General features: G+C 42.4%; 1 protein-coding gene across 4 annotated transcripts in view; it reads right to left on the minus strand.

Annotated features, from left to right (window-relative positions):
* The window catches only part of TXNDC16 (thioredoxin domain containing 16), a 93,262-nt gene that overhangs the window by 58,578 nt on the left and 15,082 nt on the right, over positions 1–19,602 (minus strand). For 3 of the 4 annotated variants that reach the window (XM_057723914.1, XM_057723915.1, XM_057723916.1), the window contains exons 6-7: positions 18,883–18,957; positions 4,390–4,511 (exon numbers count right to left, since the gene is read on the minus strand). In XM_057723914.1, the coding sequence (XP_057579897.1) occupies positions 4,390–4,511; positions 18,883–18,957 (197 nt within the window). Of the gene's footprint in view, positions 1–4,389; positions 4,512–18,878; positions 18,958–19,602 lie in introns of those variants that run through there. The other variant, XM_057723917.1, reaches the window with a different exon arrangement.

Raw genomic sequence — 19,602 nt, forward strand, 5'->3', positions numbered from 1 at the left:
GGGACTACTTTCAATTCTTTTACTCTTTCTTTTGCTATTTACCTCCAAGTCTCTAAATGCCATTCTTATACTCTTATTTCCTGATTTTCCTTTTTTTTAGTGTTAGTATTATCTGTTGATTTCCCCCATGGAAGATAGTGAGTTAGCTCTCCTTTCCAAAACCCCACTCCACAAATGTACACAACTCTATCCCCTCAACTCGCCCAATACAGTCCTAATTTTTATTAGATCAACAGTATTTACACCGTTTGAACTCAGTCAATACTATTTCCTTTCAAAATTTTTTTCACTACAGTTATAAGTATCTTTTTTTATCTTTGTTTACATCCCTTGCTAATTTATTAGTAAATTCTTCCACAATTGTCTAACACTCTCAATACTTCAAATACAGCAGTTATACTATCAATTTCCTCTTGCTGCAGACATTTTTGCGCAGCCTTCTGATCTGCTCCAATAGGGATGCTGCTACTCGACCTGCTGTACAGCGTTCACCCTGGGAACTCACGCCCTGTCACCCTAGGGAGTCTCCGATCTCACGCCTGTGCTGGGTCTCTGGCCTGTTACCCACATCTTCCTGACTGCTTTGTTCCCTTGCTCCGGTCCTCTAGCTCCTTCCTGGGAGAGGATATATGGAATACACGTTGTGCAAACTTGCACTTCTCAAAGTGTAACAAACCATAGCTGTCCGCATATGGAATTCTGGGTTCAAGTCACCTCCCCTGAGAATTCTGAAAGCATTGCTCCATTGTCTTCAGTTCGCAGGGCCGCAACTGAGAAATCCAAAGCCATTCTGATACGTGAGCCTTTAACTGCAGTATTTTTTCCTTTCTGGGAGATTTTAGAATAGTGTTTGTTCCCAATATTCTGAAAATTCAAAATGAAAGGCTCTGATGTAGCTCTACATTCAAACACTCTGCTGGGATTCAGTGGGCCCTTTTAGTTCGGAAACTCAAATCCCTCAGTTCTGGGAAATCTTCTTAAGTATCTCATTGACGATTCCTTTCTTTTCATATCTTATTTTCCCTTTTCTCCTCACGGCCATTTCTAGGTAGTTCTCTTCCCCTCCCTGACCTAATCTTCTACCACTTGAATCACATATCACCACATTATTCCACCCACCGCTCTGCCTTGTTGGAATCATCTGCCACACCAGCCAGGGTTGATTCCCCTCATTCTGTGAAACACGGAGCTTCTGCCACACCGTCACACTTTCAGATACTACTCCTATCATAGCCCTTGGTGACTTCACTATCCCCATAAATGATCCTTGCTAAATCCTAGCCTTTCAGTCCTTGGTCTTGGTCCAGTGACCTCTCTTCAGTCCTACTTCAACCACTCACTGCCATGGTCCCACTCCAGGCTTTCTAATCACCAATCACTGCAAATCCCTCCTAATGCCTAGCACTCCCCGAAACACACACACACACACACACACACACACACACACACACCCTTCCCTTTCCAGGTCACTCTGTCTTTAACCTTCCCGGACCTATAATCCTACCATTTTCACTGTCCTTCACCCACCTCAGGGCCTCTCTTCCCTCCTAACCCAGCTTACATTCCATGGTCAGTCTTTATAATCACTCGCCCACCTGCCCAGCTAAGACACAATCCAAGTTAAATCAAATAATCTGCCTATTCTTTACTCACATCCATAAAAGGAAATATGGCTGGGGAAAAAAAGGGGAGGGCGGGAAGAAAATAAGAACTTGCTAGCATCACCATGCCAATGGTCTCACTTCAGATTATTGGCATCAACTATTACTGCTGCCTAGCAACGATTCTTTACTCTCCGGCCTTCCAAAACAACTATTTCATCTCTTCTTTCCTCAAACTATCTGATCACTTTATTTCTATTTCATTGAGAAAATGAACCCATTAAGAAAAACCCAAAAAAGCTCACAGCACCACACCAATTAAGAAAACCCCCCAAAAGCTCCCTGCCCCCTTAACTGAAGTGATGCCCACACTGTCTGTCTTCCCTGATAACACCCTAGGTGAATTCTCTGTGCTGCCAGTAGAGAACCAGCCCTCCCCCGTTCACTAGATTCCATCTCCTCCAGTCCACTCAAAAATGTTGCTCCAACCATTTTCCCCTCTTTTTCTTTCATGGTGCATCTTCCTTTTTCTGCAAGGTCTTTCTTGTCAATATACAAATACACTTCCTAAAAATTTCTTCACTTGACACCACATACTCTTCCAGCCACTGCCCCACAGCTCTCCTTCCCTTAAAAGGAAAACGTCTCCAATGAGTCCCTAAAGTCACCGTCTCCAGTGGCTCTCTACCTTCTCTTTTACACCCCCCTCAGGCATTTACCCCTACCGCTCCACAGAAACTGTGCACGTCAAGGGCACGGACCCCTTCCGTACCACCAAGCATAATGGCCAACCGCTGGCTCTTACCCTAGTCAGCCTTTCAGCATGCTGTGACGCACTGCTCTCATCTCTCCACTTGGCTCACACACAGGCCACTCCCGCTGCCTCCCTTACCGACCTGTGAGGGACGGAGTGTCTGACGCGTTCAGTCTCCCTCTTTCCTTCCAGCCTCGCTCCCTTCTCGTCTCCTCTGGTCGCATAACTCCACGTCCCAAATTTACATCCCTAGTCTGTATCCCCAGCATCAAACGCAGACTAGTGATATCCAGCTACCTTGTAATATCCAACTATCTCTACTTGGCTGTCTAATGGGGATGTCACACGTATGATGTCCAAAAGTAGATTCCAGAGCTTCCTCTCCAAACTGTCTATTTCTAGTCATCTTTCAAGGAGCTCAGGCCAAAGTCCTAGAGCCACCGTGGTTCTGCTGTTTCTCTCTCACTCTACATTCAGTATGTCAGAAAGTTCACTTAGTCTTACGTCCAAATGACTGCCAAAGTTCAAATGTATCGCCACTGCCACTGCTAACACCCGGCTCCAAGCCACCCACCATCATCTCTCGACTGCATTACTGCAATACCTTCCTGATTATCTCCCTTACTCTACTATTACTCCTTCTCGTCTACTCCAAACCCAGAAGTCAGATTGATCCTGTTAAAATATAAATCAGGGGGCTTCCTAGGTGGCGCAGTGGTTAGGAAGCTGCCTGCCAATGCAGGGGACATGGGTTCCATCCCTGCTCCAGGAAGATCCCACATGCCACGGAGCAACGAAGCCCGTGCGCCACAACGATTGAGCCTGTGCTTTAGAGCCCGTGAGCTGCAACGATTGAGCCCATGTGCTGCAACTACTGAAGCCCACGCGCCTAGAGCCCGTGCTCCGCAACAAGAGAAGCCACAGCAATGAGGAGCTCGCGCACCACCACAAAGAGGAGCCCCCACTCACCACAACTAAAAGAAAGCCTGCGCACAGCCAAAAAAGACCCAATGCAGCCAATAAAATAAACAAATAAATAAATTAATAAATAAATTTATAAAAATCTACATATATGCGTGTGTGTGTGTATACATATAAATCAGGGGTTTCTGGCTCCACTCTAGCAGGATAAGCCCGTGTCCCTCCTGTTGATTTTACAATTACAAACTACGCACAAATACAGTAACCTGAGGGGTCCTGAAGGATAAACAGTGAACAGGCTGACTGTGGAGGATTATCTTACAAGTACGAGCCTACCTTAAATTCAACGGCATACTGTGTAGCCATCAAGCTTTATGTTTATAAAAATTGAAATTTCCAATAAATGACTTTATTTTACAGAGCATATATAATTTTTAAGTGTCTTTAACAACATTTCATATTAACATGTTCAAGGTATAACCATTATCAAATAAAAGTCCTGAAAGCATAACTGTAATTTGTTCATGAAACATTTATAAACTTCTTCATGACAAAATTACCTACTAACGCTCAAGGTGATGCTGTCAAAATTAGATTTTTTAAAAATTAAGAAAACTATGTCATAAGCAGCAAATACCAAGATAAAAAAAGGAAGCCACGTCAGTCAACATTTATTAAATACTATAAACTACTATATCAAATACCACGAGGGCTGTAAGGAAATAAAAACAGTAATAGCTGACAGAGAGCACCTACTATAGGCCAGGAACTTTTTTATTTATTCAAATTCACTTGGTCCTCACAATAACACTAAGAGGTATGCACAGGTATTTTCACCATCTTAGTGACCAGGAAACAGGGTAGGTAAGTAAGTTGTCCAACTGTAAGCAGTTGGTGGGACCGGGAGTCTAACCTAGGCGTCTGGCTCCAGAGTTCTCATTCAACCACTACACTGTGCTGCCTGCTTGAAGAAAGAAAACATAATAGTGAAAGACAGTTTCATTTTATTTTAAAATATTAAGGCTGTGGTCAAAATATACTATGTTAAGTGCCTCGACATAAACACACACGTGTAGAGGCAGAGCGAAGATTAAAGGAAAAGCCAACAAATACCTGGTGTTCCAATGGCTCTCACATATGAGAATGCTATGCTTGCTCTTCCTTTCAGAGCATCTTCTATGTTCTGAAGGTCTCTCAGGGTGCTAATGTATTTTACTTCATTAAAAAGAAGAGCACTGAAATACACAGAGATGTAACTGGTAGAAAAATGTGACATGCACTTATTTAACATATATTTTGAGTAAGTTAAGAATCTAAACAAAAAAGAAATTTAATCTTTTGAACAACCCTTAGTAGTAAGAACCTAAGCATTTCAATACTGAATTAAAAGCACTCTCTCAATCATCACTCTGTCACTGAGCACATCACCCGAGGACAGTTATGAGAAACAGCGCTCATCCTCCATCACAGCCATCTCAACATCTTTACGCAATATTTACTCGCATCCTATCCTGGCCAGATAATCCCTTACAAATCTCTCAGCCGTGGACACGTCTGAGGCCTTCACACATCTACACTGAAGCCTTCTTTCCATGGCCTCTAAGGCCCTGCATGGCCTAGAACATGCCTACTTCTCCAACATCATTTTGTTCTACCATTCCTCACAACTACCCTACTTTGGGCAACACCTCAGGGCCTTTGCACACACTGTTCTCTTTGCTGAAAGCTGTTTCCTCTGCTCCTTCTCATATATCTGGTCTCAGCTTAAACATCATTGACTTAGAGAAGCCTCCCTTGTTGGTCCTATATAAGTAGGTCTATAGCATTTTATTCTTGAATTTCACACTATTGATCCTTTGTAGTTCTTATCACAATTTATAATTATTCATATCTACTTTTTACCTGTTTATCCCTGCCTCCCTCATTAAATTGTTAGCTTCTTGTGGCAAGGACCTTGCATATTTTATCACTATATCCATAATAACTTAGAATAGAACCTGGTACATTGTTAGTAGTCAATAAATATTTGTTGAATGAATAACAGAAAACACAGGGCAGGAATTATTTATTCCCATTCTTCATTTGAAGAAATAGAAGGTCGAATCAAAATACCAAAGAGCTTACGTACTCAAAACACATATACTGAGTTAAGGAGCCAGGAACAGAACACTCCCAATTCAGTGATCTTTCCACTTGACCATAATTCTTCATCATCTTTTTAATGTACAGATCAGAATAACTGATCATATTTCTTTATCCAAAAGAATCTCCTTTTAAAATTTTCTACTTTTATATAAATTCTCTACCACTAATAACTAATTCCACTTAATCTCCACATATATATCTCTGTGTGTGTGTGTGTGTGTGTGTGTGTGTGTTAGACTTTAAGAATTTTTGAAACTTGTTCCAAGTCCACATATTTAAGTAAGCAAAGGTTTACTCCAATAAATTAGTTAATCATAGTTTCCTCTTAGGGAAAATGTAGCACTTTCCATGAATACAGCAATTCTCAAATTTTTTTGGTCTCAGGATCTCTTTACACCCTTAAAAATTATTGAGCTTCTCAAGGGGCTTTTGTTTATGTAGGCTACATCTATCAATAGTTGCCAAAATAGAAATGAAAATAATTTAAAATATTTATTCTTTTAAAAATAAAAATAAACACCATTGCATATTAACATAACACTTTATTAAAAAATAACTAAATTTTGCAAAATGAAAGAAATGTCTAACGAAAAGAGTGGCATTTTTGCAAGTCTCTTTAACATTGGACTGAATAGAAGACAGGTGGATTCTCCTAACTGCTTCTTCGTTCACTCTGTTGTGACACCACACATACAACATGTCATGTAGCCTATAGAAACCGCACTCATGAAAAATTGAAAGTGAAACAGGCAAACATCTTAGCATTATTATGAAAATATTTTAACTTCAGGGGCACCCTGAAATGGCTGCCCTAAATGACACTGCTTAAATATTTACGTACATATTATAGATTTCTTCAACTTTTTAAAAGAAATATAAAACTTGAATTTCTATAATTCCCAAGGCTCTTGTTTTGTTTTTCAAAGAAATATTCACTGAGAAGTACTCACTATTTGCTAGATATTTTCACATGTTTTCATTTAAAGTCTCAATGATATTCTTGGGAAATTCTTTATTACACAGACACACAAACACATATACAGACACACACACACACAGAGGAAAGAACCTCAGGGATTAAGCAACCTGCTCCAGGTCATACCACGAGTCACTGGTAGAGCTGAGATTCAAATCCAGGTCTTCTGACACTTTGCCCATAACTATGTTATTACTGACCACTCATAAATGGTAAACCAGGTAAAAAGGGGGGCAACTAATGAATGGCAAGAGAGTTTCAATGGCAATCTGGGCTAGTGGCAGCTTATACAGTTTGGCTAGCAAGACCAGAGTTAGCCCTGAGTTACTGCAAAACCACGGGGAGGCCCCATCTAGCGAACGTAGTTGGACTGCCATGTGAATTCTCGGCTTGGGAATTCCGCCCATCCATTTACCTTTACTGCTCTAGCAGCTCTAATCCATTTGCTTCACAAATCAAACCTAGAAGCAGAAATCTCCCTAACTTTCTTTCTCAACGAAGACGAGCAAATACAAATTAATAAAAGCCAATGTTTGAGGGGACACTTCCCACATGGCACAGTATTAAGTATTGATACTTTATAAGTAGTGACAATTTATCAGTTTGGAGACTGCCTGGCTCTTTTGCTTTGGGAATTCTCAGTTTTCTAAGTCTTCATGGTGGGCAGAGCCCAAGTCCCTTCATATTAGCTGTAATACTGTAAATTTGCTTTTCCAGGCTCCCTGCTGCTAGGCTCTATGACCCAGAATCACTTGTCTGACATCCTAGACTGGGAGCTAGGGATGTAAAGAATCAGGGACAGTGCAGAATTATTTCCAGAAGCAGTGGCAGCAACAGTTTGCTTCGAAGGCAGGAATGACGGCAGTGCGAATGACAGCCGCAGTGCTGGCAAGGCAAGTGATGGCGTCCGATGCCCGGCACTAATGCAGCAGTTCCCCGCGAGACCAGCACTACGTCATGATCATGACTGTAATTCAGAGCCAATATACACCTGAGTCCAGTTCTCCATCCCTTCTAGTGAGCCTGAGATTTCCGACATCTGCTCCAAGTCCTTTTCTGCTTAAGCCAGTCAGACCCAGATTCCGGGGCGTACAGCTAAGAACATCCAGCAATGCACTTAGTCTTGCTGAATTTTCATGGCACCCATCTGAGAGCGGTCCTGTCATTAACTCCATCTTACAGATAAGGTCATGGGGCTTAAGGAGGTTACTTTGCCTAATGTCCCAAAGCCCATTAAAGAGTCATTATCCATGAGGGACTAGTAACCAAAACTAATGACATTCATAATCTCATGATCTCTGTGATTGTTCCCAGTGGCTTCCTGACTTTAATATACCTTTTAAGGTTAATTTCCAGAATATGGGAACATCTAGGGATCTCTAGGACCCACTTCAGGAGCTGTGCTCCTTTACTCTAGTTCCAAAGTGGAGAAATGGGTTAAAGGAAAAGTCTGTCTTGGGATTTTCTTGTTCTAAAGATGAGGTGAAACTGCCTGAGGCTGCTCTGACCTGGGAGCTCTTCCTGCCCCAGAAAGGCCTTCCTTTTCCTTGGTATACTCTTCCTGAGACCCTCCTAACACAACCATTAAGTAGATAAGATATATGGCCAAGAACTGAATGGGTGTCAGGAAAAAAAAAGGAACTCAGGAGTCTACCTGACCCTACTTTTAGAGCAGCAGGTTGCTCGGCCTTCTTTCAGAAAAAAAAAAAAAAAAGACCACTTTTACATTATATTTCTGTCATTATTCAAATTCTAAACCCCAATAAAAAGGAAACATTACCTTCTATTTTGCCTTACCAAAACCCCTAGGACCCCCCCCCCCAAAAAAAAAAGCAAAGAGAGAGGAGGGTAAAGAGAAGAACAGAAAAGACAAGAATTATTTTTATCTAAATTAATTACAGTTGGGGCTTCCTAGGTGGCGCAGTGGTTGAGAACCTGCCTGCCAATGCAGGCAACATGAGTTCGATCCCTGCCCCAGGAAGATACCACATGCCGCGAAGCAACTAAGCCCGTGTGCCACAACTATTGAGCCTGTGCTTGAGAGCCCGTAAGCCACAACTATTGAGCCCACGTGCTGCAACTACTGAAGCCCACGCGCCTAGAGCCCGTGCTCTGCAACAAGAAAAGCCACCACAATGAGAAGCCTGCGCACCACAACAAAGAGTAGCCCCCGCTCGCCGTAACTAGAGAAAGCCCATGTGCAGCAACGAAGACCCAACACAGCCAATAAAATAAATAAATAAATTTTAAAAAATTAATTAATTACAGTTGACCCTCAGTATCCATGGGTTACACATTCGCAGGTTCAGCCAACTGCGGATGGAAAATATTTGAAAAAAATAATTCCAGAAAGGTCTAAAAAACAAAACTTGAATTTGCCATATAGTGACAGCTATTTACACAGCATTTACATTCTATTTACAACTATTTACATAGCATTTACATTTTATTGGGTATTATAAGCAATCTAGAGATGATTTAAAGTATACGTGAGGATGTGCATCGGTTATATGCTAATACTACAGCATTTTATATAAAGGACTTGAGCACATGGGGATTCTGGTATCCACGAGTGTCGGGAAGGTGCTGAAACCAATCCACCTCGGATACGGAGGGACGACTGTATGTTATTCTAGGCAGATCCATATATAGAATGAAATATCCCAAAATATTCCACTAAGCATTTTCTAAATTAATACAGTTAAAAGGCAAACAGAAGCCATCTCTGAAATGTGAGTTGAGAGTACAAGTAATAACAAAGTTCAAAAACATCAGTCTAAGTCTTTCTGTCACGTTGTATATTCCCCTACTAGATCACCACTTATAAAATTCTTAATGCCGGAAACAATCTTATGGGCTTATAACATAAGAAGATTTCTGCTCCTCCGATTTTTAACACCAAAATGTGAAGCTCCCCCATTCATTCATCCACCATTCCAATATTTTTCAACACCTAATACATGTCACTCACGATGCTATGCACTGGTAGAAGGACTCTGTATAAGAGGGCATAGTCTGGGGATATAACCACTACTACCAATTAACACCGAGCTGTGAGGAATTCAAATTCAGGACAAGAAATTTTTTATTACAATTTCCCAGTATGTCACTATCAAACAGGAGCCCACCTGATACTACTGTGCAGGAACAAATCGGATAAAGGAATGACCAAGAGCTCAGAACCTACTAGGAAGGGACCAGCCTGGGCGCAGTTCAGGAGTCTTAGAGGAAGACACCTCCAAGAGGAGCTTTCCCCAGAGGTTCTACCCAGGCTCAATACCCACGCTCCACAATGATGTGTTAAAAATAAAATATTAGCAGAAATAATGACAGTTGAAAATAATTCCCATAAAATTTGTTGTTCATATTATCATCAGTAGTACATTAACTTGAAACAAATCTTCCACTTGACAAAATACTGTCACAGACCATCAATTAGCACATCTTAATAAAGAGTTATTGAGACTTCATTGTTTCTTATAGTACTGCACCGTTTTTCCTTTTTGTATCAATATCATTTGATGATTGCCAGGAGTCAACAATGACTAGGGGCAAAAACGGCCTTTCTTTGCAACTGCTGCCTCGTTGTAAGTATTCCCAGCAACTGTCACAGCATGGACTTGCATGAACTCACTTCTGTTAGCGCTGTGTGTGCAACAGAACCGCAGGGAGATATCTGAATTTGGATTGCTTTTTTTTCTTAATTGCAAAATGAGACTTCCTGCATTAATACAGAAAAAAGTGACTAACATTTGTAGAGCATTGGGTAAAACACAAAACATATTTTCACATGTATTATTTTATTTGACCTTCAAAAAAATCTAATGACGCTGCAATTTTTAACATTGAGAGATGAGGAAAACTAAGCAACCAGAAAAGATAAACTGCCACGATCACCCAATGGACAAACGCTCCATAAATCCCGACTTCATAGATCATTCCAAAGCACATCTGAAATTATAGTGCCTCAGTCTCCTCTATCTCTGACTCGCCTCAGACTGGTTACATATAGTATTCTCAACCAACAAATAAAGATTGTCCCTTTACTTTCTTTTTCTAAATATTACCCTTCTTAACCCCATCTAGAACCTGGAAAGTAAAATTTTTCTCACAGTTACCACACAATTCCATCGGTTTTGACTATGTATATTTTAGAAAATAGAGCTAATAATTTTTAGACTATGAATCTATAACCTTACCTCTATTTTAAATTTTATTTATTTTGCAAATTTTAACACTTATGTATGACTCAAAACACAAAAGATACCCAAAAAGTTGAAGAGTGAAACGTCTACCTCCACCTCCTTCACCCCATCCCAGCTTCCCCACTCCATTCCAGTAAACCAATACACAATTTCTTGTGAAACTCTGAAATATTTATACCAAACGCATACATGCCATTAATAAATATTGAGTCGGCCAAACAGTTCATTCAGGTTTTTCAGTCCTTTTGGGAAAAACCCAAAGGAACTTTTTGGCCAACCCAATATTTATATATGCCTCTGTTAGAAGACTATCCCTCCTAGATTTCTCAGTGTTCCTACGCAGTCCAGGTCTCCTGAAGATGAAAACTGGCAGGACACAAAGATGGAAAATGTCTCCTCTTCACATTCTAGTCCTGTTTCCTTTTCTCTGGAGCCACCTCCTCCATTCAAAGGTAATAAAACCTTTCTTATCTTCCCTGGAGATAAATGCTTATATGTAGGGGTAGAGACTTTTTCTCCTCCCCAAGCAATTTGTTTAAATTCCAGAGAAAAAGATAAGCACTCTATCTCCAGAAGGAAAATGTAGATGTGCCAGCTCCTACATAAACTCAGAGATTCAGAGTTACGTTCTCCTTCTCCAAACCTTGCTGTGAGTACAGATGCACGCATATGGCTCTCACCTTGAAGCTCTGTGGAGAACTCGGTATCACAATCTAGTACTACCATGTTACTCTGACTGCTTTCATTGCTGTGTCTGACTTCTGATTCAGAGGTTTGGTGTTTCTCCAAGTATATATTCAAGGGGGGTAACACTGAAGACCCTTCACAGTTTTAGACTTAACACTCCCTTTCTTACATACATGGAACTATGCTCTACCCTAAACCCTCGGTTTATTTTATTAATATATCCTGAAAAATCAAAGTGTGAAAAATGTTAACAGACCATTTAGTCAGCATATTTTTAATCAATGATGTTTTAGGAATATTTTAAATGTCCTACAAAAAAAAAAAAGCACTACTTAATTGGCCATAATGGTTCAAAAATATACAATTCTGTAAATATTTAGTATAGGGTTACCTTAAGTTTACACTTGTTATTCTATTCTTAGATTTTACGAACTTAATTCTTCTCCAAATGTAATTTTTCTATATTCTGAGACTGAGAAATTTTTCTAAAACCTGATCTTTTTTGTTTACAAAGAAGCAAGGTTCAAGTATAACTGGATCACTGATCACATACAAATTTATCAGTGTGTATGTAAGAGAAGGTAATGGAAGAAAAGAACCCATTTACAATAGAAACAAAAAATATAAAATACACAGTAATAAATTTCAGTGAACAAGTATATATGAAGAAAGCATTAAAGCACTACTAGAGGACACAAAAGAAAATCTGAATAAATGGAAAGACATCTGGTTCTGAGAAGGGAAGATTCATTCTAAAGATGTCAAGTGTCCCTAAAATAACTTATAGATTTAATGCCAGTAGGATTTAATCAGGGAGAGGAAGAAACTGGACAAGCTAATTTTATTTTTTATTTTATTTTTTTGGCACACGGGCTTAGTTGCTCCGCGGCATGTGGGATCTTCCTGGAGCTGGGATCGAACCTGTGACCTCTGCATTGGCAGGCAGATTCTTAACCACTGCGCCACCTAGGAAGCCCTGGACAAGCTAATTTTAAATGTCATACGTAAACAGAACAAAAATGTGATTCTACAAACAGGAATATGAAAGAACCTGGACCTTTCAGATATTATGTTATAAAGACTCAATAATGAATAGTACTAGTAAAAAAAAAATAGATTAATGAAGCAAAAAGTCCAAAGTAGACCAAATATATATGAATGTTTAGCATAAAAAATGCCATCTTGAAAACTGAGATTAATTTCAATTGCGTTGGGACAATTACTTAGCCACCTGACTAATATATAGCTAAATTCACTGCTCACATCGTTTACCTAAATTCCAAACAGAGCAAAGATTTAAATGTAAAATTGAACCATTAAAACATTAAGGGAACAAATACACCCACATTAAAATAGAGTCTGACAAAGGAGCAAAAGTAATTTAATGGATAAAGGCTACTCTTTTCAAAAAAGGGGTTGAAATAATTGGACATCCACATGCAAATAAGCGAATCTAGGCACTGACTTTATACCTTTCACAAAAATTAACTCAAAATGGATCACAGACCTAAATGTAAAACATAGAAGAAAATCTTGGTGACCCTGAATTTGGCAATGAATTTTTACATACAACACTAAAAGCATGATTCATGAAACAAAAAAAAAATTGTAAAGCTGGATTTCATTAGTATTAAAAGTTTCTGCTCTGCAAAAGATACTGTTAAGAGAATGGAAAAAAAAAAGCCACAGAGTGGGAGAAAATATTTGCAACACATGTATCTAATAAAGGACTTGTATCCAAAATACATAAAAGAATTCTTAACACTCAACAATGAGAAGGAAAAACAAAACAAAACAAAAAAAACCCATGTAAAATATGGGCGAAAGATCTGAGCAGACACCCCACCAAAGAAAATATACAGACAGCAAATAAACATACTAAAAGATCTCAATATCTCATGTCTTAAGAAGTTGTAAATTAAAACCACTACACACCTATTAGAACGGCTACAGTTTAAAAAAAAAATTAACAATACTAAATGTTGGCAAGAATGTAGAGCAACAGGAACTCATTCAATGTGGGTGATAATGCAAAATGATACAGCTACTTTGGGCTTCCTTGGTGGCGCAGTGGTTAACAACCCTCCTGCCAATGCCCTGGTCCAGAAAGATCCCACATGCCACGGAGCAACTAAGCCCATGTACCACAACTACTAAGCCTGCGCTCTAGAGCCTGCAAGCCACAAATACTGAGCCCACATGCCACAACTACTGAAGCCCACGTGCCTAGAGCCCATGCTCCGCAACAAGAGAAGCCACCCCACTGAGAAGCCTGTGCACCACAGTGAAGAGTAGCCCCCACTCTCTGCAATTAGAGAAAACCTGTGCACAGCAACAAAGACTCAAAGCAGCCAAAATAAAATAAAAAAATAAATTAATTAATTAAATAAAATAAAAGTTAAAAATTAAAAAAAAATGATACAGCCACTTTGGAAGACAGTTTGGCAGTTTCTTACAAAGCTAAACAGAGTCTTACCATATGATCCAGAGATCACACCCCTAAGTATTTGCCCAAATGAGCTGGAAAACTACATCAATAACAAAAAAAAACCTACACACAAACTTTGTAGCAACTTTAATCATAACTGCCAAAACTTGGAAGCAACCAAGATGTCCTTCAACAAGTGAACGGATAAAGAAACAGTGATATATCCATACAATGGAATATTATTTAGCAATAAAAAGAAATGAGCTATCAAAACATGAAAAGACATGGAAGAACCTTAAAAACACATTGCTGGGCTTCCTAGGTGGTGCAGTGGTTAAGAATCCACCTGCCAACGCAAGGGACACAGGTTCGATCCCAGCTCTAGGAAGATCCCACATGCTGCAGAGCAACTAAGCCCATGTGCCACAACGACTGAGCCTGTGCTCTAGAGCCCGTGAGCCACAACGACTGGGCCCACGTGTCGCAACGACTGAAGCCCACGCGCCTAGAGCCCGTGCTCCGCAATAAGAGAAGCCACGGCAATGAGAAGCCCACGCACCGCAAAGAAGAGTAGCCCCAGCTCGCCACAATTAGAGAAAGCCCGTGTACAGCAACGAAGACCCAACACAACCAATAAATTAATTAATTAAAAAAAACCCCAAAACCTACTGCTAATTAGGAGCAGCAGCCACTCTGAAAAGGCTACAGGCTACGTGATGCTGAAAGCAAGCCCCCCACCCCCCACCAACACCGAGTCCTCCTGCCAAGTTTACGATTAGCCTCTCTCTCCAAAACTTTATGCCCTCTCTTGTCCCCTCCGGCCTCAATCTCGTGCTAACTGAGCCGTAACCAACCAGAGTCAGGTGACTAAAACGGCTGCTGTTAACACCATTAATGCACTAAAATTGCTGTTGTCCATCACTCACCGTTCACGTACACAGGCGGCTTCTCCGGGGTAGGATGAGCTAGCAGACCTCCACCCCCCAACCCCCAGCCGCTAGTGAACCAAAGGCATCCTGACGACAGTTCAGAAATGTCACAGAAATGTCATGAGGCAGATTAATCCCAGCTTCTTTGTTCTTCCCCTTTAAAACCTCCTAAGGTAAAGGCCAGGTGGGCGTGGCTCTGAGGCTCCTCTCCCACGCCCTTGCTTGGCGCCAGGCAACGAACCCTTACTTTGCTTCAAACTGCCACTGTCAGAGTTTGGCTTTCTGAGAAACTCTGACACAGGAGCCCTTCTGCTGGGCTATAATTCCAACTACACTAAAAAAGGCAAAACTATAGAGATGGTAAAAAGATCAGTGGTTGGGGACCAGGAGAGGATGAACAGGCGGAGCACAGGGTATTTTTAGGGCAGTGAAGCCATTCTGTTTGATACTATAATGGTGGGTACATGTCCTTACACAGTTGTCAGAATTCACAGAACTGCACAACACAGAGTGAACCCTAATATAAACTACACACCAGTTAATAATAATGTGTCAATATTGATTCATCAATTGTAACAAATGTACCACACCAATGCAAAATGTTAACAGAGGAAACTGAGCACAGAGGAGAAAGGAGGAATTCTCCGTTCCATCTGTTCCATTTTCTGCAATCCTAAAACTGCTCTAAAAAGCCGTCTACTAACTTTTTTAGAAGAACAAAACAGGGAAATTCAAAACATAAATGACAAATGGGAAAATGTGCAGTTTCTGTCTCCTTTATTTAAGGAGAGCAGCTAGAAATTAATAAGAATAAAGTTCCAAACATGAGAGAAAAATGGGCAAAAGATATCAAGCAACAGTTCAGCTTCATTTCTATGATTAGTATGCAACTAAAAAGAGTACAAGAGAGGAACGTCTCGCCAGGAACTGGGTGTTTCAAACTGATGCTTTCAGCACAAAGAAGTAGGCTGATGGCTTGAGAAGCACTTCCCTCCCCATGGCAACCTGCAAGGGACAGCTATGAGACGGCACACTGCGCAGCGCAGCTCTTCAATATTCTAAGCCGCTGCCGAAAAGTTTAGTGAAACACTACGTTCCACAAGTCATTTTTCTTACATTTTAACTAAAAAGGAGGACACTGCCTCTTTGGAATTCTACTTCCTCGGTATTTGTTTTTTCCGCTCAGTTTCTTCTTCTTTTATATGTTGGTGTTATCCTAGGACGCTCCCTAGATGACCTACATGTTGACAACACTCCTCGGGGCGCAAATTCCTACAGCTGCCTAGTTGAGACTCAGGGAAGATGGGCATCCGACTTGTTAAAGTGGACTCATTTGGGGGACGTCCCTGGTGGTCCAGTGGTTAAGACTCTGCGCTCCCAATGCAGGGGCATGGGTTAGATCCCTGGTCAGGTAACTAAGATCCTGTATGCCACATGTCGCAGCCAAAAAACAAAACAAAACAAAAACAAGACTCATTCTCTCCTGTAACTCTGCTCTTCTTCCTTGCCTACTTCAGAGGGTGATGAGATCAGATCTGGGGTAGAGTGAGGAGGGAAGGGAGGAAAAGAAGAGATCAGGGGTTAATCCAACGCATCCTTACCATGTGCAGTTAATTTCACCTCCTATGCATTAGAAAGAAAAGCCCTTCTTTGCTATCTTTACTTCCCTAGAGTGTACAAGGGTGTCAACACGTGCTTGGATCCCGCAAATCTGTCTCAAAGCACCAGAAAGAGCTCTCACGTGCTCATCTGATCATATCACCTACCTACAACCTCCGCTGAGCAACCAGGTGTTGAAGCGGTCCATTAGGACCGGGAGCCAAACTGAAAGGTAACAACCAAGGCCTCACTCACCCACTGCCGCAGGGAGAGCAAGAGGGGAAAGGAGAGGCCCAGCGCCACAGCGCTCCACTCCCCTCCCCCGCCAGGGAGCCGCTCAAGGCCAGGGCCAAGTGAACACAGCAATCACCTCATTCCAAGGAGCCCCAAAGAGAAGGCTCCTGCCTCGATATGGACCCGTGGGCCGGAGCGTGGGCTGGAGCGGGGGCAGAGAGGGGGACGGGCTAGGAGAGGAAAGGTACAGAGTCAAAGCAGAGAAAAGTGTTTAGCCAAAGATCCGTGATAAGGAGGTTTGGCCCAAGCGCCTGGAAGGTGCCTCAGGCCAGGTCCCTGATAATAAGGCCTGCAAACAGAGACACCTGGGGCTGAAGGCAAGTCTGGCCAGAGGATGGGAGGGGGAGGGGCCTGGGTCCAGGACCTCAACTTTCTCTAGAAAAGTGCAACGTGCTGGCTGTGCACCAAGTCTCGTGTGGGCGGGCACCTTCCCCCTGAGGCCTGCCGAGCACAGCTTGCTGGGCCTGAAAGATCACACAAGAATTCTGGCCTGGCGCTGGCCTCCTCCCTCTTCAGTGGCCACCCAGAAGCCTGAACGTCTTCGGGTGGTAGACAAAGACCCCTTCCTCTGACCCCAGGCCAACTTCTCTGCTCTCACCTGCTGCTTCACATTTCATACTCCAGTAAAAACTACCCTGTCCAAACTGCCCTAACCTCCCTGCCGGGGCTCACAGATCCCCCTGCTGCTTCCACGTTCTGCTTCCTCACCAAGCAAACCCCTGCTTATCCTTTAAGACCCATCCTCCTTCAGGAAGGCTTCTTGACAAATAACCACCCTCATTCTAGAGACAAGGAACTACTCCCTACCCTGTGAACATATGCAGACTACTTTACTTCCTACATAATAGTTTCTCTTTGTGTATCTGTCTCTGCAACACAATGCTGAATTCTTAGAGAAGAGAGCCAGGTCGGATTCTGTTTTGCATCTCCAATGCCTTACGAGTGTCTGGCACACAGCACGAACATGGGGAATACTCTATTTGTGGAATTAGTGTTCTACAAACCTGCCTCAGCACAGCACAAGGAACAGGACACCACAGCAGGACTGAGGGACACGAGCGCCACAGGCTGCCTGGCTCAGGTAAAAGGGTCCTCCCCACATCTAAGGCCCAACTCCTTCAAAGCCACCTTGTCATCGGGGTGCCCAGCGTGGACCTGCTGCTCCAGGATTTGCTGTCAAACTTGTCAAAGGCAACCTCAGTCTCCCCTCCCCCAGCCCTTAAAGAATCTTCTTTCTCTGATTCTTCACCCGCATTTCTGGGTCAAAGACCGTCACCGGGCACCCACTGTCAGAACAGCATAAAGGAGTGCGCTTCCTGGAACAGGTGCAGCTATGACTTGGGCTTTTTACCAAGCTTTTTATGACCGCCACTCTCAAGAGAGCTCCTGCTTCTCTATCCCCGCAAAGTGCTCCGAGGCAGCCCTGCAGCTCTCTGGAATTCCTTCTTCAAAAGGCTATCTTTCATTCCTTACAACCGCTGCTCAGTCCGCAGGCCTCAGGGTCCACAGTTGGCAGGGATTTCTAAAGACTATTCATTAACATATTATTAGTACTGGAACACGGGAAAACCGCAGCCTTTTACCTATGAAGGTTAGAGTTTCCTGTAACTTAACTTTCACCCAGTTTTGGTGAGAATCAAGCAGAAGAAGAGGATGAAGACGGGAGCTACACAGAAAACAAAGACAGTCAATGTCAGCAAAGGCCTCAGCGAACGTTAAATCGGAAAAGTCCGTGTAAACATGCATCCTGAAAACGTCACAGTCTCTAGCTCTGACACCAAAGGTACGACTACTCCACCTGAGGAGAGACGGCAGGAATGCACCCCAGGGAGGTCTGGGCCCCGGGCCGGAAGATTCCATGCCGGGCGAGTTAAATTAGATTCACTCTCTCTCAACAAACATTCAGTATGTGCTGGGAGCAGGTGAAATGTCCCTGCACTTACTGAGCAGGCACAGAGCTAGAGACCTCAGAAAAAAATCAGGCTGGGATAAAAGGAGGCTAGACACTTGAAAACCCTAGTGAGGAGAGCAAAGATGAGCGTCTGTCCTGGTAAAATCCTCGCTCCACAGACGGAATCAGAGGCAGGAGCACTCTTGCGAGCCAGGTGGCCGTGTTGCGCCATCTCCTACTTTTATACAGAACATCTCCATGTTTCTGAATCCCATGCCGTTCAGGAAATTTTAGATCCTCCATGCGGGAAGAGAGACCAGCGACATGTGTGAGGCTGATGCGTACCAATATAATGTTAAGAGCCTAAAATATTGTCATGGATTGTGGTTGTCTAAAATGCAACTGATAGATAAATAACAAGTGAATAAGCGAACGGTGTCCCCCGTACTTACAAGAGGACATGAGCAACGATGGCATCCACATCAAACAAGGTATCGGTTGGGAATTCTCTGAGTAATACGTTGCCTCTGTAAAAAGTTTTAAAAAGCATTACAGCAAGGTTTCCTTAGCATTCCATTCACTTGTCTCTCTAACACACTAGGCTGGAAGTTCTTGGATGCTAGAGCCTGTGTCTTATCCACTACCTGATGCACCTACCAGACACACACTCAAATGTTTACTGAACACACACTCATAGATACGCTGACTTCGAAAAGCTTAGGCCCTGGGACTGGCAAAAAAAAAAAAAAAAAACTGGGCAGAAACATGAGTCCCAACGTGGCTTCCTCGCAGCCTCAGTCTCAGCGCACACACAGATTCCCCAAACGGGCTGGGAAGGAGACAAGCGGGAGAGAGGGAACAGTCCTCAGCAGTAGGTCCCTGAGGAGAGCAATCTCTCCCCACTTCCCAGGCCAGACCCCGAGAGTGTGAGGAAAGGATTGTGAGAAAACTCAGATTGGCAGCCCCAAGCACAGAGGACTCTGTAACCTGGACACGTGCGGACCCTCAAGAACAGAGTGCATTTATTTCACACTCGAACATGGACCTGACATGCCTACTCAGAACACAAAATTTGCTGAGCGCTTCCTTACCAGGCGTTTGCAGCCGGGGCTTACAGAAGATTCTCATATAATATCCAAAGCAATCCTGTGAGGTCAGTATTCTTGTCCTCA

The sequence above is a fragment of the Hippopotamus amphibius genome, chromosome 2, assembly GCF_030028045.1.
Source record: "Hippopotamus amphibius kiboko isolate mHipAmp2 chromosome 2, mHipAmp2.hap2, whole genome shotgun sequence".
Taxonomy (NCBI): domain Eukaryota; kingdom Metazoa; phylum Chordata; class Mammalia; order Artiodactyla; family Hippopotamidae; genus Hippopotamus; species Hippopotamus amphibius.